Source organism: Apodemus sylvaticus, chromosome 16 (genome assembly GCF_947179515.1).
Source record: "Apodemus sylvaticus chromosome 16, mApoSyl1.1, whole genome shotgun sequence".
Taxonomy (NCBI): domain Eukaryota; kingdom Metazoa; phylum Chordata; class Mammalia; order Rodentia; family Muridae; genus Apodemus; species Apodemus sylvaticus.
In genome coordinates, this window is record NC_067487.1 from 10531023 (window position 1) to 10555030 (window position 24008).

At 41.3% G+C, this 24008-nt stretch overlaps 1 protein-coding gene across 1 annotated transcript in view; it reads right to left on the minus strand.

The window, feature by feature from the left end:
* Nucleotides 1-815: 815 nt before the first annotated feature.
* Nucleotides 816-24008, minus strand: part of Sema5a (semaphorin 5A) — a 453217-nt gene continuing 430024 nt past the window's right edge. The window contains exons 18-23 of the mRNA XM_052159481.1: nt 22077-22295; nt 15643-15813; nt 14382-14537; nt 13657-13704; nt 9301-9512; nt 816-6931 (exon numbers count right to left, since the gene is read on the minus strand). Coding sequence (XP_052015441.1) covers nt 6812-6931; nt 9301-9512; nt 13657-13704; nt 14382-14537; nt 15643-15813; nt 22077-22295 — 926 coding nt within the window. The 3' untranslated portion in view covers nt 816-6811. The remainder of the gene's footprint in view (nt 6932-9300; nt 9513-13656; nt 13705-14381; nt 14538-15642; nt 15814-22076; nt 22296-24008) is intronic.

Sequence of the window (24008 nt, forward strand, 5' to 3'; positions counted from 1 at the left end):
ATACAATTTATCTGTACATAATTAGGATTCTTAACGTTTCCACAAAATGTTGGCAGGGAGATGAGGAGCAGGATGGAGAGAGAGGTCTAGGAGGGGAGCAGTACTGTGCTCTTGGCAAAATGCAGGACCGTTTTAATGACTTCATTGTTAAAAGCGTCGAGGAAGGCGGAGATGTTGATGATAGACTGCGCCTAGGGCAGATACAAGGAGACATTTCCATGGCTGTAGTAAAGGTTCATCTTATTAACGTTTGGTCAGACAGGTGTGAGTTTGGTTTGGTTGATTGGTTGGGAAGTGCCCCTGCCCACTCATTTTTGGAACTTCCATAATTGGTTCCACGAAAGACAGAATTAGTTCCCTGCCTGGGTTGATATAATTAGGGTCTTAAACTGATTTCTGAAAACACAATATCAGCTAGGTGTCATTAAGCACAATCTGAGGCAAGGGCCTGGCCAGCTCTTGGGAAGAATATTAATACAGTGGGTTAATGAGTGAAACAGAAAAATGTTAGCTGCAGAAAACACCAATGCACATGGCCATTGAGACGCCAGGGCAAGTACTGGCATCCAAATGTAAGGGTGTACTAGTGTGGGTCGCCTATTGCACCAGGGAGAGAACTAGGCAGCAGCAATCCCACACAGAACCAAGTGGCTGTCCTCTCAGAAAACTGACAGGGAAATACAGAGCTATTTTACTCTTGAAATGGCTCTGTGGTAACTAATATATATTGCCTTTGAAGTTTTAATCTTAAGATCAATAGTAGTCTGCAAGTTTACCAAGGGCTGAAGCTAGCCTAGAAGAAATTTCAATGAATGAACAATCCCAAACAATTTTATTTTCTATCACAAAACAGGCAAGGAAGCATAGCAGTTGTAAAGTCAAAACCAAGTGGTCACAGGTTCTGCAGAATCTTACACTGGGAAAAGCTGGTGCATCTTATTGGCATACAGGTGAATATCATGGAGGTTCAGTGGTTGGAGGCTCCCACCGTGCATGCTTTGGAAGCAGATCTCTCAGCTGATTTGAGTCCACAGTCACAGTGCCAGAAATCAGTGGTCAACTTCAGCACAGAAGACACTGCTAATGTTTTAAAGTCAAGTGAAAAGTTATAATCTTGTGAACTTTTGAGAGGTTCTGATATAGGATTTGCAAAATATGACAGAACAGCCCAAATAATGTTCTAGTTGGTTCTCATTTCACAAGCATTGTCGCGGTAAGCAGCCAGCATCCCTCATTCCTATGTCTGTGCATAAAGAGCAACAGAAAGACCCATTGACGTCTACAGAAACAGAGCTGACTCTCACACCACAGGGCAGGCTCTAATACATTTCTGTGAAGATGTTAAAATGAAAGCAACATCTGTTTCTTACAGGCTGGAACAGGGTCACTTCATCTGGACACAACACACTCTTGATTCTCTTTTGAGAGCAAGACCACACTTGAACATGAGACATTTTTCTCATTTCCTGTTCCTGAGTTCAAAGAGACACACAGAGTTAGATGTCCTCAAAGTGTATACAACCAAAGCATGGCTTCTAATTCAAACGTCACTAACCAGGAAGAGCAACAGCACATAGCTTATAAAAGGCACTAGCAATTCTGTACAGGAAAGTCAATATCATCTTCTGCAGATAATGGGCCTCCTTTACTGTCATGATGGAAGAACAGGTTTGCTTATCAGAGCCTAGGTTTACCCTTTTGCTTGTATTTGTCTAACATTGGAACCAGTCGGTATTAAATTCCCAAGAAGCAGAAAAAGACGAGAGTTATCGCTACTCTACAGGGCTTAGATCCTTGATGGATTATGAAGGGGTGGAGATTTTCCTGCCTTATTTGCATTTTAGTGATTCCCTATTGCTGCTTTTCTCCTTCCGATCAAAGAGTATCCTTGATCAGTTTAGTGATGTGTACAGTGTCTTCCCAGTAAAGTGTTTCTGCTTGGGGACAGAGTTGATATAGGCTCTGCTCATGGATAATAAGCATAAATGGCAGGACATCATCTTTCAAAGAGATCATGTTTCAGGGCTGGGCTTTTGGAATGAACTATATTCTTTGTACCAGGCTCTGAATTTGGTATCCAGGAGACCCGGGCACAGTCTTTGCAGTCTGAACTATTTTAAGAGACAGGCTTCCATGTTGCTTCAGCAACGTTTATCAAATTTCTGACAATGCAACATTATGATATGAAATCCACAAGGAAGAGTAACTTTTGCAACTTCTGTCACTTGTTCAACATTGTACATTATCCACAGGGATTTTGTTCCCTAAAAGTAACAATAGCAAACTAGAAAGGAACACATTTCCTTTGTTTCATAACATTATCCAGAGAGACTACCTCAAGGTCATAGATTAGTATTTATAGAATTTGGAAAATCTCCTTACATCATTTTAATTAATGATAACCACTGAAAAGACAAGCTGCAGAGATAAGCAATCCCTGGGTTCTGGACAGTAATCTCTCACACAGCATTCCCTGTGGAATCTCTCACATTAACAAGAACATTAACCTAGGTTTTCCCGCTTCATATGCATTTCTCAAAGAAGCAGAGTACTCACAATGCTCTTGGGTAACTGATAGAAGATAGTATCACATACCCATGGGTAATAACAGGCTTTGGGATATTGGCAATGGTGTATTAGCCGAAGTCTCTAGATGCTCCATGAAGTAGTAAGAATGAATGAATGGACTGGGCATGCCCAGTTCTATCTTCAGACACTAGAAAAACACCAGAGAATTTGCAAAGGAACCTAAGTGTACTGTTTTGATATCTCCATGGAAACTGATGTTTTTGAACCAGGAGACTTGGACATAACCTGTCAACAGTTGATCTAGTGCGGACACAGTTTACTGTATCACCCATTGGTACATGGTGTCTAATATTTCCCATTGGAGCTCCCAAATTCTTTAGGCACAGTAGCACTGAACTTAATGTACTTCAAAATATGATTTAAAACTTGAATGGCCCTCAGAAGAGTCTAGGAAAAGTTTAACAAGTTGATGACCCTGGGTAATAGTTGATGAGGAGTTTGGCTTGATCTGTTGGGGAAATATTTGTGGTTTATTCTGAAAAGGAAAGATATTCAGAAAAGAAACATGTGGATATATGCAAATTCAAATACCAGTAGGCTGTGTTTAGGAAATCTGACAGAGTGCAAGTCTGATGAATCTTTAGGATAACATCTCTTGAGCTATTCAGCCACACAATAACATAGCTCATAGGTGGAATCCCTTACAGTATTGAAGGCAAAACTGGTTCTATCAATGATTAAGGTGGAACATTTGCTGACATGGGTGTCATCAACAGTGGTGGTTTTCTTTCCTTTGTAGATAAATAAGGAGATAATGATGCCCTTGCCTAAGACTTGTGCACCCAGGACACTTGATTATGGATAAGTCCAAATGTCAGAAACTCAGTACTTGGTTATGGACCAGATCCTTACCGCAGGGCATGCAGGATAATCAGCAGAGAGTAAAATGACCCTTGCTTTTTCATATTACATTCCACATCTGTTTCTTTTCTCTTCAGTATTACCTGTGAGCAATAACAGTAATAACAAGGTCCAGATCAAATACATGGATTGGCCCTTCCTAGGGACAGAGACATCTCCACAGCAGATGTGATCACAACCATTCAGTTTAAAGCTTCTCCTTAGTTCCTTTAGTGTCTCTGTCACTCCATCATGTACTCAAGAAACCCCCTTTTGTTCCATCAACATACATGTAAATTCAGGTAGAATCTACTTTAATACGTATTTTGATGCATACAACAGGTCCAAGATGCTAAGGTGCATTGAGTAAGTCTTAAGGGGGCAGAGGCATAAAGGTGTCTAGATTGCATTGGGTAGTTTTAAAGAAAAAGTCTAAGACTATGATGACAGAGGTTTTTCTGTGAAGCAGAGCTTCATGCAATGTCACAGAGTTCCTTAGGACTCACTGAGATAGCTCTAGTCAGAGGTGACAGAGCCCCCAGTTCCAAGAAGGTCCCCAGAGTATTTGGAAATATCTGTGGCTATGCAGTGTCCAAAATTCTCTTCTTCTTTTTTTTCTGCAGAATGTCAGCACATAGCAGGATTGATGACAGTCTAATCTGAGAGAGGACCCTAGACAACACTGGGACTAACTTCCAATGAATGGAAGTGTGTGACTGAAGCCAGTTTCCTAATGAAAACCAGCCAAAATTGAACCCTAACTCTAGAAAATAATTAATCAATGTCATTTAGCAACAGGTTCAGCTGGATGTAGCTTAAAATGTTAATTCCTCTGTGTGTTTCTTTCATCAAAAGGCAAATGGAAAAAAGAGAGGAAATAAAGAAGGAATAAAGGAAAGGAAGAAGGGTGGTAGGATGAAGTAGGGAGGAAATGAAAATGTGTGTGTGTGTGTGTGTGTGTGTGTACATGTGTGTGGCATGCCTGTGTTCCTGATGTGCTAATGAGAGGTCTGGAGTGTGGCATATACTACACCAGGAGCTGCAGCAGGTAGCGGGAAACCAGAGCATAGCTCAAGGCATTCCTAAGGAATCACTCCAATTGTTCAGTGAAATAAGAGCAAAGGACCAGTGGCTGGAGGAGGGGATTTGAAGAGAGAATGAGGCAGTCAAAAAACCGAGACTTTAAAAAGAGCAATATTGGTATCAGAAAACTGTCTTATTTCAAACTCTGGGGTGGGGTTACTATATCAAATTGATGAAGGCCAGATTACAGGTCATTTAGAAAGCATTTCCTGTCAAGTGTAGCCATACGTTCTTGAAATATTTGTACTGTTCTTCCCAGGGGACAGAAAGTGACCTTTTAAACTAGAGAAATATTCAAGAAGGGGGGATTATTTTTAAAACACTAAAATAGTGCCATGCCAGGAGGATTTATTCTTTTCTTAAAAGAAAGTAATGGGATGAGTCGAAGCACTAAGAATCTACTCTAGAGACAATGAATAAATCATCCGACACATTCTGTCTGGTGAGTGTGGATTTTAAAAATGTGTGTGTGCAGTGGAGGCCATGTACACTGTAGAAGTGTGTGAAATGCCACACAACGTCCCACCACGATATTCCCATATGTCATTTCTTCACAATCTGACACATCTTCCAGAGCCCATCTGCTGTTTTAATTTCAATTTTAACACAGAGTTATGTCTGAAAAATATGTTCATAGGAGAATAATTTGTGATTAATCATAAGATTTCTTGGAATGTTTTTCTGAGATTGCTTCGTTATATTCCATGGGGAAAACATATACTCATAAAAAAAACCCTGTAATGTTCACTCCCCATGCTATACATCTGTATAGACGTGTAAGTTCATATATCCATAAGAACACATATGACTGCCTACTCAGGCCTATGATTAGTGACCATTGGTGCAGACAAACCCTTTGTTTCACCCTGAAAAAGCATTAGGTCAGATGCTAACCACTCTTCATTACTCCTTTGAGGACCTCAAGGGTAGCCTTAGAACATTCAACCATCAAGATGAGAGAGAGGTCACTGAAGCCCTGACCTTCTCCATTAGCTCTCATGGTACATTTGATGGCTACTGTCTTGGAGCAGAAGTGTGACTCAGTAAGCTAGAGGACAGGTAGGCAGCAACTGAGGTAAAAGACACCAGAGTCTTTCCCTCCTCTGGTCTTGGGGCAGCGGGGGACAAATGAGGAGCCCGTGGTACTGGAGTGCCACTCCAGTGTGACTGCACTGAGCCTCAGAGGGACAGCTTTACACACCTTTAATGCTCTTGATAGGGGTCTTGCTGCACATTAGCCACATCAAAGATGCTGAGTACAAAAAAAGCCATTAACAACACTGCATAACACAAAAATAAAAAATAAAAAAGTAGCTTTCAATTACATCAGTTAATTAAACACTGCATAACACACAAAAGAAATGTTTTTAAAAGTAGCTTTCAATTACAGTTTGGTACTTTCAATATTTTCCATCATAAATGTTGAAGAATTTTCTCATCACGGAGGGAGGGAGGATAGAGTGTGGAGTCTACTCAAATGCTCAGACTGGCTCTCCAGCCAGGAAGCTCACTGCCCAGGAGAGTAGCCTTCAGGCTCACAGCACAGCAAGGAGCTTCTTGGGATGACATGGAATCCAAAAGTCTGAGGAAGGTTAGCTTCACTGCAAACTGCAGAACACTGTTGTGTCTCCTGGCTGTTCTCTGCTTCATGTGATGACAGTCACTACCCAGGACTAAAGCAGAGGGTCTCAGTAGACCATGACTCTGCAGCTCCAGGGCAGGTGGAATTCCTGGGCAGAAATCACTCCAAGCACAAACAAGCTGTTTCCAAGAACTTAAGTCACCCAGGCTGGGGGAGTTGGCATTAGCCACACCTTCATTCTGTGAATTACTCTGGACTCTCTGTGTGTGTGTGTGTGGGTGGGTGGGGGGAAGGCATCTCTTAAAGTGCCTGGTTATTTGTTTTTGTTTGTTTTCTAGGTAAAACATCCTGACCTTCTACACTCAAAAGCATGATGATGCTATGTTCCAAAGACACCTTCTAACATGGTTGGCACATTTATGAATAAAACTCACGAAAACAGTAGACCAGTTAGAGTTTGGGATGAGCACAATACAAAATGTCATAACCATGGCTCACTTCGCAACAACCAGATGTTTTCTATAGACCAGATTTTCACAACACCACATTTAGGCGTTTAAGAGTGTGTGCTTTTTTGGTAGTGATGGGAAAGTCCTGGTTTGAAATGCACTTGAAATGGTTCCACACATCATCTCTGAAGCCTCAGAAACGTGGGCAGTCATGGGGTGCAGCTTTGAGGAGCAGAGACTTTACAAGTAGCCAAATGTGCAAGAGCTGCTAGTATTCATCATAATTGTTGAGATCTGTAAAGTAGGCGTTGGAATAGGTCTTCCCAGTGAGATGTGGGTTGAAGTATTTGTTTCTCTCCTCTAGGATCAAGTTGTTTTTGTTAAATGCCTGTAAAATATGTTTGAAAAGAATTAGAATGCTCAGTAAATAGTGCTTCAGATGATTACAGTTTGAGCTCTCTCTGAAGGTTGTTAGTTTGGGAAGTGCCTTCTCATTTACTGCCTTCTTATCTCATTCGCCCCAAGGCAGATGTGGTTAATACTGGACGACAGTGGCGGTCTTCAACAGCGTCTGGCCTACTTTAGCACTTTCATCTGGACGGAACTGAGGGATCAAGGATTAGAAATCCAAAGTCTGACTTTCATATTCATCTTCTATTCCTTCCTATTCTTTTCCCAGATACTTTCCTACCTCCCAAACCATCACCTTAATATTCTATTTTTAAATTTTTTTTTAAAAATAATCCAATGGCTCTAATTTATGCTACCTGTAGGCTCCTGAGTGTGAGGCCATCCACTGGAATATGGACAAGGAGCCACATGCTTAAAGAAATTAGTCTTTCTGGACCAGATGCCATCATCATTTATCAGAGCCCTTATAGGGATTATTTGAACAAGTGAATCTGACTTAGAGGCCTTAATCTCTTTTTACTCTGTACTTGCTAAACAGTGTCTGCTGTTGCCTTCTGTGACTCAGATTAAAGTCAAAGAGCCAAATTATTCCAGGGGGAAGGTAAACACTAAAAAGAAAAGGTAAAGACAAAACAGGACAACAGAGGCTAACTTCAAACAATTAGTCAAACAGAGTCATTGATGGATTCACTGCAGAGCAGGAAGACGCCCACAGTAACATGTCTAATATCGTCTCAAAATGGGAGGCTGCACGTGCAGTGAGAACACAGGCCAATTTAGTTACCTATTCCTAACTGGAATAGCAAGACCACAGAGTTGATGATGTGTTGGCATCAAGCTACACCAGCTCTGCGGATTTGTTTCAAAGGCCAGTAGCTCAGGTTTCCCCCTCAACCCTGCAGCCCATTTCTGATAAACTGTGGGTGAGCTCTCCATTGACCACCTTCTCCTTAATCCAACATCTTTATTTTTAAAAAACCTGTATTTAAAGGTTTGGACAATTTAAAAAAATTCACAGAATTAAAAAACAGAATGATATATGTTCCCCCTCTCCTTACTCCAACTCCTCTCTTACCACCCCAACTTCTCCTTCCCAACTTCATGTTTGTTTGTCTGTTTGTTTGTTTGTTTAATAACCCACTATGTTCAGTTAATAGTGCCCATATGTTCATGAGCATAGAACAATCCTCAGGGACATGAGAAACCTACCGTGGACCATATCCTCAGTAAAGAGTGCTTCTTCCTCTCCCAGCAGCAAGCCACTAGCATAGCTCCTCACTATAAGGTAGGACCTTGAGATCATCTCTGCCCTTTCTATGCTCAGACTGCAGCTGTTTGATCTTATAGAGATCAGCAGAGATCCTGTGTGACTGATTGTGATCGCCATAGCATATTCAGCAGACAGTGTTTCACAGCACTCATCTCAACTTTCCTGCTCTTAAATCCTTTCTGCCTCCTATTCCACAGTGTTCCCTGATTCTTGGTGTTGAGTGTGCTATGTATTCTTATAAGAGGGAATGTCATTTCAAAATCAGCCATCACAGCAGAGACAGACTATGCCAACATTTGCTAAGAATGTTAAGAGAAACATCCAACTGGACAGGAATACAGAAGATTAGTCAGTCTTGAATTAGAAGAATTATCTTAATGACCATGGAAAATTACTAAAAGTGAGTACAGCAGACAAAAGTCCCCATGTCTTTCCAGCTATTCCTTGACCTCTCATTATAAACACAGTAAGAACAGCAGCTCCCATGCTGGCCCTCATGGAAGGTCATTGAAATGTCATAACATGGAGTTGTGCATTATTATATTCATTTTACATAGGGGTATACTGAGGTTGAAGGAAACTCAGCTCATTTCCTGAAATGCACATGGACATCTGAATGTCCACTAAATGCACACTGTGGCCTTTGTATCACTGCCCATTGCTTGGCTGGAGGCACTTGGTTGAAAGATCTCTTTTCAAAGGCAAGAAGCGGAGATGCAACACAGCAAGACACCGTCCAAGATTTTCTACCTTCCAGCACTTTATGTCATTATTTTTTAAACGTTATTTCTAATAGGAATAGATAAATAAGAAAACAAAATTCCAAAGACTCACCCTCTACCCTCAAGAGTCACCAGCCAATACTCACAGACTTCCTACAACTACTACAGAGGACATACCAAAACTGACAAAATGTCTGCACTCACTGAAGAGCACCCACCAATACCCAAAGATCTGGAATACCTGGGATCTCTCTATCCATCACCAGACCCACTTCCACTGAGCCTGGCTGGCAGCTCCAGTGTCACCTGCCTTGGTGACCTACTTAGCTGTAGCTCTTACTGCAGATTCCTTACCTTGATGGCCTCCACAGAGTCATATTTGTCCAGTTTGTTGATGTGGTTAGTTATGCTGCTGTTGAGGGCGGCGGGAGAGACAGGGTGGATGACGGTTGCATCATGGGACTGCTGCTGGTACCTCTGGCAGTAGGTGTAGACAAGCAGTGTGAGGAGGCAGCCGAGGATGGAGCTGCTAAGCCCCACGGCCATCATGTGGAACATGTTGAACTCTGTGGAAGAGTGCCAGTGTCATATCACTCTTGAGAAGAGCATGCTACTTGATTCTCAAAGTGCCCAAGTGAAAGAAAAGGCAGAAGGAGCTCCCGCACACCCAAGGTATACATGTCACAGTAGCTTAGTTCTTGGAAATGTCAGGGTCGAGACAAACTTTTCCATAGTGAGCAGCCGGGTTCTAATTAGTGTTCTCACAGATTTAGGTAACCTTCTTAAACCTCTTGAACACTGTTGGTATTTCAATTAAAACACATTTGCTTCTTTTTCTGAAGATCTCAGAGAGTCTTCAGAGCATGGTGACCACTGGCTTGTGAGTTTTCTGCAGGAAGAGTGTCTTTGGACTTTAACAGACTGAGTATCTATCTATCCAGCATGACTGTAGCCTATGAAGGGAGAATTCACTTGCGGCTCTCAAGTGCCGCATTCCTGTAAGCCAGGCTGTTTCCTCCTTTGTGTTTCATTTAAAATGTTTTCTATTTACATGAATTCTAATATTGTCAATTGTAGTTTTGTAAATACAAATATTGTTGATACTAGAAGGTTATGAAGGAAATAAAAGTCTCCCCTTCCCCTTTCTCCTCTCTCTCTCAGTTTTTCAAGACAGGGTTTTCCTGTGTATATGTGACTGTCCTAACTGTCCATGTTGATCAGACTGGCCTTAAACTCAGTGATCCACCTGCTTCTGTCTTCTGAGTGCTAGGATTAAAGGCGTGTGCTACCATGACCCAGCAGCTCCCTCTACTTTCTCAAAGAGTTACTGTGGTTAGTTTTGGCTATATCTTCCTAGAGATGATGAACAGCCTTTTCCTCGCCCCCCTCCCCCCTCCGCCTTTTCCTCCTTCATTTGCATATTAGCCTGTAGTACACTTTTTCTAACTAGCATTTAGGTGATCTTTTTTTCAAAAAAAGTCTTACTCCAAGAAATAAAGGATTCATACTAAAGGTATGAAAGATAATCTTTAAGCTGGACTTGAATTATTCTCTTTTGACCCATTTTTTTTTGTCTCTTTAATAGGCACCCATTTTCTTTGATTTTTTTTTCCCTTGAGTTATCAGCAATAAAAACTCAAAAAGCGAGTTGCAATGATGTGGATCTGGAGGACAGGAGTGGTTTGATTGGCAGTCTGGCAACACACCAAGAGTTATGGAACGCCTAAGAAACAACCATCTGGAAACCTCCATCTTTGTTGGGAAAACACTGCTGTTGAAGTTCCCAACCTCCCTGCAGCGCTCACACAGGGCTAAGTGAGAGTCACATGAAGCAGACTGTGGTTTCCTTTCTCCTTCTCTGCACTGGCACTAGAGGACCACCTTCATTCCTGTTGCTAACCTCATGTCCTCCCAGCTCAGGAAGCATGGGCACAACCCCTGCTGTCTCCCACAGGTATTGCCATGGAATGCAAGGTCACCTGGTGGCTTTTCATAATCTGTCAACCCCAGAACCAAGTGGGACTGTGGAGGAGCTACTGAGCATAAATGCGGACAGGGAATGACACCCCTACTGTAGAGCAAGCCCCCGAGAGCATTAGAGAAGACAGATTTCTCTGCAACCCCAGAGCCTGTGGTATTTACAACTAATGCCCTCTGGCTTCCTCCCTAGAAGTCTGCAGAGCCATCTTCCCTCTTTGCCCATTCCTGATACTCGCCACTCAGCAGAAGTTCCACCCTAGCACGAGGCCTGCTCAGACACTTGTGAAAAGATTGCTTGCTAGTATTCACCAATGGACATTAAACACTGGGGTCTTAGAGCACTATCACAATGCTTATCCCCACCTCAAGTCCCAGATCAAGAAGACCAGTGCAGAAGCTGAGCCTCCAAATCTGAAGCATGTCACCAGGGCCTGACCTGTGATACACGGTAGAAGTTAAAGATCTCTTCCATGCTCTCTGACCCTGAGTTTTGCCCTGTACGGTGCTTCTGCCTGCTCCTGGACACCATATTCTAAGAACTCAGATCTCTGAAAGATTGACCTCCCTATTGAGTCTACTATCAGCAATGATCCACACAGATTCCTAGATGCACTGAAATGCTAAACCAACAGTGACGCTCCTACCATGGAAGTCTACAGCACTATGGCTGGATAATGTCTTGAGAACATCCTACGAGAATGTTCAATGGTAAGACCAAAGGGGGAAGGTACCAGCCTTGGGCATTTCTTGCTTTGTCATAGAGACTGTAGTTAGGTAGGACTCTTATCATGTGACTGTGTCATAAAGCATTCTGCACCCTTTCCACCAGCGACCACTAGAATTATGTTGTTTTTACTGAAGATTGTGGCTATAGTGATGATAAGCAAGGCTGATCTCACATGAGTTCTCATTTCTGTCTATTTTAGCTGTCAGGACTCCCCCGAGTCAGTGCCACATACTGATAAAAATACTTTCTACTGCCCTGATAACTCATATTTCATTGTTGCATATGGGAAATGTACAATGGTCTCCTTATGCAGATGTGCGTCATTAGTCAGATGAGTTATTCCTGCAGGTGCCTAGGGAAGCTGCGGCCAGCTGACATCTTTATGACGAGATTATTCAGTCTTTGTGTCTCCTGCAACTAAAAATAGCTAAGTGGAAAGAAATCTCAATAGGAGCACATCTTCTGCAGAAGGAAAAATGGTGCCTACTAAATCTCTTAAGATTCTGCCCACCGTAGCTCTCCCATAAAAATATGCATCGCCTTTTTAACATTTACTTATGGATTGTGTGTGAGTGTGTGAGTGTGTGCATGTATGTGGATGTGAGTATGTGAGTGTGTGCTTGTGTGTGTGTGTGTGAGTGTGTGTTCATACATATGTGGAGGTACCAAGGACAAAGAATAATTTTTAAGAGTCACTTTTCTCTTTTCACTATGTAGGGTCTCAGGATGGACCTCTGGTCATTAGTCTTGGTGGCAAACTCCTTTCCCTTCTAATCCTGGTTAGTAGCCCATTTTTTTTCTTGGTTTGGAACAGTAAGGCGAGAATGGAGGCCAATAACCCAGTTGGTTCATTTGGATTGCTTTCCGCACAACATTTGAATGATTTTTCGCTAATGGAGATCAAATACATATAGATATAGATAACATTTTTCTGAACCTCCCCAAGCACTCATGCTAGGCAATCAGTTGTATTAACCCATCAGCTATAGCCTAAGATCCACTTTCCTGCTTATGCTGTAACATCAATGCTAGTAGCTGAAAGGTTACCACAGTCAGTTTCTTAACAATGCAGAGTAACCACACTTTCTGAGATTTAGCCAAAACATAACCATCCTAGATGCTGGACTGGCTCAAGACCCATCTATTCATCTGGCTAGAAGAAATTGAGAGACCCTGGCAGCAAGCCAGAGGTGCCACCTATGAGACCCTCAGGTCTGTATTGACCTCTCTAAAGACATAACACAATTGTGCACTTCTGCCTTCCCAGCCTACATTTCCTGAAGGTCACCATGCCATCTGGTTGAAAGACTGGTGCTGACCAAGAGTATGCCCCTGATATGTCTGCAGTGGAAGCTTCCTGCATATATCCTAGGGATCTACTGGGATCCATTTTTTATGATCAATTTTCAACTTAAAATTCCCATAGCATCCTGCTACCAGGATAATCCCCTCTTGCTTATGACTCATTTGGACATGAGACAGTAGCCTCACATCATTGAGTTCCATGGTCCCCACATCTACAGTACAGATTAAAACTAGTGGCTACTACCCTTTTAGTACAATTCCCATTATAAAAATCCCTGAAAACGGTTATTCTTCGCTCATCTGGCTGCAGTGACCTGCTGACTGACTGGTCCTTTAGCTCACACCGGATGACAGTATGACCAGAGAAGCTAATTCTAAATATCATTAGAGCCTGTGCTGGGTGACCATTAGCACACGCCCTGAGTCTCCCTATTGAGATTGGGAAAATGTTAACTTCCAAAGTCTGATCCAAGTCTCTCCCACAGAGAACTGTAGCCTGTGGCGGCTTTGTAAGATGCTCATAGGATATGTCCGACTCTAGAAGCCTTTAGTGCAGCGTCCGAGACATTATGACACACATGAGGGGATAATCAGGGGCTTCCCTGCCCTGGCATCCTCATCCAATGGTGAGACATGCATGGACGATAACAGTAGCTCTATGTCAGAGTCCCCACAAGAGCTCTGTTGACATCACTCACCTCCACACCTTTTCTCTTCTACGCTGCTGGATCTTGCCACAGACACTTCTGGAAAACAAAAATCCAATCACAATGCATGAGGGACTTGGGAGGAAAATGTACATCCATGCTTCATTTGCAAGCACCAATGATTTTGAATTCAATATGCGTCTAAGGTTCAAAACCTTGGTTAATTATCAAGGAGTTGGTTAGTTATGCATAGAGTTGGTGTTCAGGGGTTATATAGAATATGGCACCTACAGGGTCAGTGTAACAAGTGATTTCCCTTATGATAACTGAATGTTGATTTTCCATTTAAAAAAGAATCCTGTGGAAAAAGGAACAACTAACCTCTTTTATTTCAATTAGTCTGTCACACTAGTGACAGACATCTGTGTTCCCTGCCTCACTGAGAGTGACATGAAGGCAAGGGCCCTCTTCTCTGTGCAATAAGTACATCATATTCTCATAGTCAAGAATTTTGGTTATTTTAAAACAAGCAATTAGTTTTCAAATTTTGTAGTGAAATTCTCAGACTATATTAGAATCAAGAAATTATGTAAGACATGATGTTAAATTCCAGTCTAGTTACTTGTAAATCTATATTTCAGTCACCTTGAAGCCACAACAGTGGACAAGATCATTTTTAATCCGTCAAAGAGCAGATAAAAGGTGACCCAATGGGTCACTTCCTCTCTGCATATTACAATGACTCTGTTCACACTGATAAAAATCTCTGCCCTTACCTGGGATGAAATTAGAGTCAAATACACAAGGCCGGCTCTCTGTAGTATTTCCAGAACACTGGCTGCCCACAGGAAACAGAAGGATACACTGCCGAGCACGGACCTGGGTACCAGATGCATCACACACAGACCAGTCTGACCACTCTGACCAGCTCTCTGCAGAGACCAGAAGAGGGGAGAGGGAGGGATACCTGATGATATTGACCAACACAAAATCACCGTGAAGTGCTCTTTAAACTCTCAAATAACATATGGTCATAGTTTCTAGCAACCCAGTGAATGAATCCACATGGCGATGAGTAAAAAGCCTAATAAATGTAAACCAGCTATAATGTATATAAACTAAGTGTTCTAAATCTAAATCCCATATCATTTTCATTCTGTGAGTAATTTTATTTAAAGAGTCAATAAACTAATTCTTGAGACAAAGTGACTTCTGGGAGTCAGAAATCATCAAGGCAGCCACCATTTCTAACAAAGCAAACCCCCTACAAAGATATCCTCAGATATCTACTGGACATTCTGGACAAAGATATTCTCAGATATTTCCTGGACATTTCCCATAGGACTCATGTTGGTCAGCGTCTCACACTAATGGGAAGTCCATGGATTCTAAACAAAAGTTTAAAGTATCTTTATTTAGCAATAAGAACAACTCTGCAAAGTCACTATGCCAAAGCCAGGCTGGCCTTGAGACTGAGTTCATTTTATTTCATTTCTGGTGGCATGAATAAAGTCATTTCCCATGTCCTGAGTATTGACAGAACATTTCTGCTTTAAGGTGGAGAACTTGTTGGAATACTTTTCAGTCCATCCAGATGGACAGATACTCAAAAATAGGAAAAGGACTCATTTATTAAATTAAGGAATTAACTCTCCATATTACTTATTCACCAATATATTTACCATAAGAAAGACATTTTCCTATATATTTTTTTTTTTGGTGGTAGACACCTAGAAATCCAAGTTGTGCATTGATTCACACAAATGGAATGACTTTTTTTCTCAAAGGCATAAAAGACTGTTTTTTGGAATGATAAGAATTTGGTTTGAAGTTCCTTTAAATATACCTGTGTATACATATTAATGAAGAATTTCACTGTTAAAATTAACTCTAGGAAAGTATTCCATTTTCACCGCAAGTGGTTCTGTATGTCAGAGTGCCAGGTCTTGGGTAAAGTGCCAGGTCTGATACCCAAAATTCAAAATTAAGAAAGGAGAGTTTGCAATAAAGCAACGCGGTTTCCAAAGCTTTGTGTACCTGGGCAGGTCTGCGTGTTGCAGAGTGCCTCCTCTGTGTGCAGACCCAGGCAGATGTCCCCTCCATACGCTGGGGCTGGATTTGTACAAGAGCGGGTTCTCATGTAGTGTCCGCCCCCGCAGGTTGCTGAACATTTAGACCAGGATGACCAGCAAGACCACACACCATCCACTGGGAAAGGACACAAAAACAGAGAGCTTCTTAAGTCCCTACCAGGCCAATATGGTACTCATAGAGATAGGAAATGGCATATAGAAGACAGTGGTAGGCACAGCAAAAGCTACTCGTGGTGTGGAGACATTTGATGTTTCCAACTTGGTGGTCGATACGGATTTGAAGAATCTCTCCAACACCTTTTAGTTCCTCTATTTGTTCTTCTGAAAATATTTCTAAACATGTAATTTATAAGCACCATCAAAGTAAGTGACTTGAAACTTCTAGCCCCCAGAACCATGGATCAGGTGTCATAATAATTAATAAGTAGCACCTAACTAGTTCCTACCTTGGCTGTTTTAATTGTCTAGCTGGCTTGAAAAGTCCTAAAGCTAAGGATCAGTAATTCAAGCAACAGACCTCCTTACAAATCACATAATTCCTGTCATCCATGTTGGATTCTGCCTGTGGCTTGAATTACTACTTAACGTATCCTAAGTAAGACCAGTTCATGAAAAGATTAGACAAACACCTTGAAGCTTAGATCCTTATTCTTTTAAGGAGAGAAAGCAATTAATTACAAAGAACTATTCTGTTTGAAATGCTAGTTATATATTAAATAGTTCAATAATAGTTAAAAAACATTGTTGGAATTCTAGTTAAATACTCCACTGCTCCAATAAGACAAAAACAGAGTACAGTCAGCAGTGGTGAGGAGAGATAAAGCTGAGTACTTAACCCCCAAGTGCCAGTCCCACTGGGACTGTGAGGGATAAGGTGGTGCATTTACAGCCTGTCAGCTCATGAAGAACTTGGGACACTGATTCTTCAGCATTCTGAAGCCCAGGCCACACAGTTCTACCCTGAGGAATGGTAGGGCTTTTGCTCCTCCAAAGAAGCACTGAGTAGAAGTCCTGTACTCTGTATCTCCTGGTGTGAAGAAGGATATAAGGATGCTATAGATAGAAAACACAGTGTCCCCAACATACCACAGATTTCTGTATTGTTATCTAGAGAGGACACACCTGTCACAGTCCCCAGTTTGAATCACTGTGCCCTTGTTACTTTTTCCTGGGCCTTATTGTTTACAAAAGAACAGAACCTTGTGAGTTAAATCTTACCTAAAGAACTTACACTTGCTGTGCTGGGTTTTATGGGTGGCTTTGAAGTTACTTTCTTCCCATTTGAATACAAATAGCAACAAAGAACCATCTGTTGCCTCTGGCTTTGCCAGTCAAGGTCTACAGTCTAGAGTCTTTATAGCTGCATCAAATTCCAGCAGAAAAAAAGAGGGTGAACACAAACAGTCATGTGCCTCTCAGTGTTGAGACGAATTACTCAGGAGCGGGTTCCCAAGGTAAAGAATAATCGTTTTATTATGTGCTTGACTTTATTATTTACTTACTTGTTTACTTACTTATGTTAGTGTTACAGATAGCGCCACAGCCTCCAGAATTCAAGATAAGCACTTTTCTGCTTCTTCTATTTGGCTGTCTCCCCAGCCCAGCTATATACCCTCATGGGCTTGCACACAAAGGCCAGAGTAGGAAATTGGATGCTTTCTGCATTCATGCTCTCTCTGTCTTATTGTCTTGACATGGGATCTCTCACTCAGATTACCATTTTGACTAGGCTGACTGGACAGGGAGCTTTTGGGAACTGCCTAGCCCTTCTCTCAATGCTGAGGTTGCAGGTACTCCCAGACATGTCTATTACAAGGATTCTAAGAGCGTCCCATGCTGCATAGCAAGTGTTCTTACCCATTCATCTGTCTGCAATATCTGAGAACATTAATAAATGGTAGTGCATTTTGTAATTGATCACTAGGAACTTAGTAGTGATTAAATGTAAGTTTATATGGAAGAAAATGTTCTAAATCAGGTAAAAGTTGCCCTAAATATGGCTTCCTTTGGCTGTAAAGTTCAGCTACAGGGTGCAGGACTTCCTTTCAGCTCATAGTTGAGTTACACATCATCACATTTTTAAGAATTTTATAGAATGTGGGAGAAAAAGGTTATCTTCACACATTTAACCTTGAATTTGCCTAGTCCCTGCTTAAAAGATATGGACAATTCCATGAAGGAATCTTGGCTTTTGAAAGAAAATGAGGACAGAGTTATTTTAAGATATTAAGGCCATGTACACATAATTTTGGCTCAACAGCAACTAAACAAAAATAAAATTGAAACTATCCACAGATGATGCTTGTCCCTGATATGGACAAGAAACATTTACCCTCTGGGACCAGGACCACATCCAAGCATCTCTAGAAATCCACATAGGCTACTAATGCACAAAAGAAATTAAGTTTAGAGTCTAGAAAAGAGGGAGATGACATTCCTATGACATTCTCCTTGGCTTAAGTTCACAGCCCTGATTCAAATCTAGTGATAACACCCACGCTGCCTCCACACACCCAGGGGAGTGGTCTTTCCACATGGACTGTGGGAAAGAGCAACTCTGTGACCTTTCCCAGCATTTCGGCATCAATTTGGCTGGGAAAGTTGTATGGTCTGAAGAAGAATATCCTGCGGCTGGAGAAATTCAAGCATACAGACCTCGGGAGAATAGCACAGCTGCAGGACCAAAGACATCACTGAAAATCTCGGCTACGGATAAATGGGAAGAACTAGAAAAGATCATATTGAGTAGTGCAATTCAGACCTAGAAAGAGAAATGTTCTCCCTAGTCTGAAGTCTTCAGCTCCAAAATGTCAGATGTGAGTATATAACGTGGAGTAACTACAGAAACCAGGAAAGTGGCCATTGTGGACTGGTGATGACAGGGAGCAGTAGAGAGGGGATAGAAGAATAGCTGTGATCTGAGAGGGGAGGGAAAATGGGCACTTTAGTTATGGAGAGGAGATGAGGCAAATTCAGAAGGAGGGTAAAATAACAGTAAAATGTCTGAAAAACTCATAAGGAATCATAACTCTTAACTGTATACTTACAAACTATATACTTACAAGTATCTATAATACATATAACACACACACACACACACACACACACACATATATATATATATATATATATATATACTGTAAAGTATGTGTAAAAAAGTATGTGTATAAAGTACTTTATATATATACATATATATATACACATACTTTATAGTATATATTATATATACTATTTACTGCATATAGTGTAAATAACAATTCACCATCTAGGCTGACAATGCTCTCTACAAGAGCTATAAATTATCCATAAATTTCTAAATCCAATAATAGGCCTAAAAAGCCCTCTCTTGAGTTATTAGACAGGTTTGTCCAAGAGACTCCCAAAACACAGGCTATTGTTGGTGCATCTGGTTTCCTTCTAGAGATGTAAGGTGCCCTACTTCTGAAGATAACTACTTCAGGCCCCAGGGTTCAGAGGTGGATTTAACCCCAAACCCAGAGCCCTGACAACTAGTTTTCATGATATCCAGAAGGTACCACAAAAGTTTCCAAAGAAGAAAAGCAACCAATAGTCCTCCTCATCTATGAAACACAACAATTAACGACGAGGTGCAATAGCTCTACAGGTGCAGTAGTGGTATACTCATACCTGGCGGGAACCAAGAGCTCTCTAAGGGGATCATGCCTGGCATTGGGAGCTAGCTAACTATTCAGGGCTAGTGCAGTTATGGATTTTGTAGGAGGAAAACATACAACTGTCCCTTTCTTAAACCAGTATAATTCCAAATAGTTACACTTACAGCCAATGATAAGTGGCTATCGATCGTTTTGCTTTGCAATAGACAAGGAGTATCACAGAGAAGCAAAATGGGTCAAAATACAAAACTGTGGAGCTCATATATGAAATCTATAGCATAATGACTGCATTTTAGGCTGAGAGCATATTGTCAACAGGTGGGGCAAGGCCTGTAAGAGCACAAGGGTCAGGGAATTAAGTGTGAGGCTGTGCCTCTTAGTAATGTAGAATGTAGTTAGAAGCTACATTCATAAAATCTCACCAACCTGATGCCTAAATATGACCTGAACAAGGATAATATCATCTGTAATGTGGAAGGAGAAAAGCTCCTGAGTCTACTACTGCACACAACTAAGGAATGCTGAGAGCAGGAGAAATCGTTTTCCCTAGGGAAGAGCAAAACAATTGGCTATCAAACACCAAATGACAAGCCCCAAAACATATGAAAGTAATATTACATAGATTGAACAGGTTGTACTTAAGTATTAATGAACATATTCAATAAAATTAAAGAAAAAGGGTCATGATTTAAAAGAGAACAAGGGACAAAGGGGGCATTGGAGAGAAGAAAGAGAAAGGATATAATGGTATAATTTATCATCATCTCAAAAAAATCATTATTTCCAAAAGGAAAATCATGTGATAGAAAGCTGGGGTTTTAATCCAACTTTCTTACATGTCTATCAATTACCCTCCATCCACCTATCTATAAATATATCCATCTACCATCTATCCCTCCATCCACTATCCATCTATCCATTGGCCCACCCATCCAAAGACTAACCCAGACATACATGTATCTAATCATTCATCCATCTACCTGCTGTCTCAGCCACAAAGCTTACTCAATCCTTATAAGGCAATTATATTACTCACATGCTTCAGAAAGTTCTATTTATCTACAGGAACAGACGCTAAGAATTTTATGCCCTTAAAACCAATGTACTCAATATTTTGAATGAGTCTCTCCTACACAGGATTTCTTATTCCTGCCTGTTAATTTGACTAATTCCTTCCTTCTAGGCTCCCACTAACTCTTCCATCAATACTAGGCTCACAGTACAGTTGTTGAAGCTATCTGTTATGAATCTAGTTACTATGTCTTCAACTGATGCAGTCACTGCATTGTATCATGTTACAAAGCCAGAGATCAGTAACACTATTAGGCTAACATTATTTACATACACACACACACACACACACACACACACACACACACTGCTGAGAAATATAGTGTTACAAATCAATGGTATGCTCTGTTGAAGGAAGATCAATTATTGAGTGCTATGTTCCCTCATCATCTGACAACTGCCCTTCAATATTTTTCAGTGTGTTAGGCTTGTGCCGTCTCTAAGGTAACTATGGTGTGCGAGCCTGCTCGGCAGTCCTCAACCTCCTGGGCTTTCACTCTGGCATACAGCAGAGGTGGTATACACAGGAACAAGGCTATAATGGCCTTGAGACACTGTGTTAAAGAGCTGAAACTATGAGACAACCAGGTAACACATAGCTCTATCAGTCTCCAGAAGAACTCTGTCCTTAGAGGGTTTCATTCATGAGGTGAGCCCCTCTTAGTAAAACGTGAGGTGAAATTGGGAGCTGCCTGGTGTCCGGTATGTTGGTCTGTGGCAGCTGTGACTCTATGGACTTGGTAGAGGTCATATTGGAAAGGCTAGGTCTGTCAGTATCCTGAAAGTGATTAACACTTATTTTGGAGACATGTATTTCTGAAAACTACTTCAAAGAACCATCATCTCTATTAGTGACAGGACTAAGATCACAAGATCTGAGTATATGTTGGCTAGTTTTATGTCAACTCGACTCAAGCTAAAGTCATCTGAGAGGAGGGAAGCTCAATTAAAAAATATCTTCATAAGATCAGGCTATAGGCAACCCTGTAGGGTATTTTCTTAATTAATGATTAGTGGGGATGGGCCTAGGCCATTGTGGGTGCTGCCATCCATGGACTGGTGGTCTTGTGTTCTATTAGAAAGCATGCTGAGCAAGCCAAAAGGAACAATCTAGTAGGCACCACGCCTCCATGTTCTCTATACCAACTCCTGCTTCTGGTTTGCATCCTGCTTGAGTTGCTACTCTCACTGCTTTTAATGATATGGAACTATGAGTGAAATAAACCCTTTCTTCCCCATGTTACTTTTGGTCATAGGGCTTCATTGAAGCAACAGTAGCTAGAACTAAGACAAAGTGTTTCCTGGAAATATTGTGCTTTCTTATAAAATTAGAATATACAAAGTAAGTCACTGAATATTGTGTTTGTGTCTGCACCAAACAGGATTGGTGGAGAAACTTGCTAGCCACAAGATAGCTGCCTGCATGCCTGAAGTGAGACTAAAGGGAGATTTTCAACCACTGGTAATGCTTTGGTTCTAGATAGCCAGGATGAGATAGGAATCCAGGGCTCCTGTTCCTTTCATACTGTCTAGTTCCCAACAGGTTCTGCCACCACTGTGCAGACTTCTTAATAACCTATCTTTTGAATGGGGAGTGGTCTCCAGTGGCTTCTGTACTTAAAGGCTGCAAGCACACAGCTTTCAAGTCTTTCCCACACCATGATCCACTTACCTGGACAGGGTAAAATGTTGCATTCTTGGAACTCCAGAGATGGGCCAAGGCATGGCATGCCCCCATACTTGGGTTCTGGGTTGTTGCAAACACGCTTCCTGTTCCGAATGCCCCTGCTGCAGTCTCTGCTGCACTGTGACCAGGAAGTCCAGGCTGACCATGCCCCATTGACCGTATGGGCAGAGTATCTCCCAGCTCTTAGAAAGTCTCCAGAAAGTCCTGCCAAGGAAACCCAAAGTGTGATTCTATAGGAATTTTTATTCCTATGTAGGCTGTGTGTTTTATGTCTAGAATTACCTTAATACTCAACTCAACCTTTTTATACTTCAACAGCCAAAACCCACTGCCGCTGAACGGCAGCCTCCAATAACTCAAGACGTTTTCCTGAAGTCACTTTCCAATGAGGATGTACATGGCACTGCATCTGAATGTGCTAATACATTTGAAAACAGCAAGGTCACTTTGGTAATTCTTGCCTTTTTTTGTAGATGCCTCTAAAGAATGATCCCACTTCCCTTCCCTTGAGAGTTCTACTGTTAACTGTACTCTTGCAAATGGGGTTGGCGTTATAAGAAAGATTTTCATCTGGACAAAGCGACACACTTGGCCTATTTCTTCAGTTACCCTTTTCAGTGTGTATGCATACTGTGAAAGGATCAGAGTTAATCCCTCTTGAATCCAAGGCCATGGAGACAGCCCTTTGCTCCAGAGAGTTTGCCCAGATCCCATTCCCAAATAAAGCACGATTGCTGTCAAAATGGAACAGCAGGGAGTGGGGATGTTTGTGGGGTGAGGGCTGGTGAGCATTACAAGAATATGGTTGTCTTTTGAATACTCCTTGCCTGTCAGACCTGCTCTGAGCATTTTAATTTATTTAACCAGACTCAGTCACCTTTTGTTTGAGGAAGATGCAGCCTCAGAAAAAGAGTACAATCCTAAACCTATTCACTCATTGTCTCTAGGACAGTGGTGCTTTCCTGAATACCTCCCCAGCAACCCAGCTCCAACCCCAGCAACCCAACCTCAAACAAGCCAGCCCCCAACCCCAGCAACCCAGCTCCTAACTCTAGCAACCCAGATCCCAATCCCAGAACCCGACCCCAATCTCAGATCCCAACTCCAATCACCACAGATAATCTCTAGCAACGTCCTTGTTTGCCTAGAAATGGTGAAGTACAGGCAGAGGGATCATGTTGGAAAAGGCATTAGGAGCAGCTTTCTGGAATGATCCCGAGCTTTGTGGGTTAGCAATAAACAAACAGTGATGGGCGGATAGTTAAGCCTCCTGTTGCATGGCCAGAAGCACATTAGTCCAATTTCCAGTTTTCAAGCATCAATAACATGAGGTAAGGATGATCATAAGAACTCTCGACCATCAAATCAGACTGTTTGCCTTTCTTTGTGCCACGGACAATGCTTGCAGATTTAATAAAATGTAGGTTACCTTTGTTATAAATGTGTTTTATAAAAATTCATAATTTTGTATAAAATTATTTTTGAAAAATTAGAATGTTTTTTTTTCCTGAATAGATACTATTAATCTTCAAAATATACTAACTTTGGTTTTGTATGTATCTGACAATGGAAGAAATAAAAAAAAAGAAAAGATATGATTGGGAAGGAAAATAAAGTAAGTTACAAGGATATGTCGTGATTCATTTTCAACTTTTCACTTTGATGCCACAATACATAAATGTTCAGCCTGTACAGAAAAAGCTTGCCAGTGCGTTGGTAAAAAGGTCACCAGGTCTGACTAATGAAGTAAAGGAAGATCGGTTAAATATTAATTTAAGGTGAAGAATTAATGATATTTTAGGATATGTGTTTTCCATATAGACTCCAAAACACTTCACAGGGTGTAGGTGTGCGTATGAAATTACAGGGGATTGAATTATACTGAAATCACAAGATTAAATAGAAAAAAAAGAAATA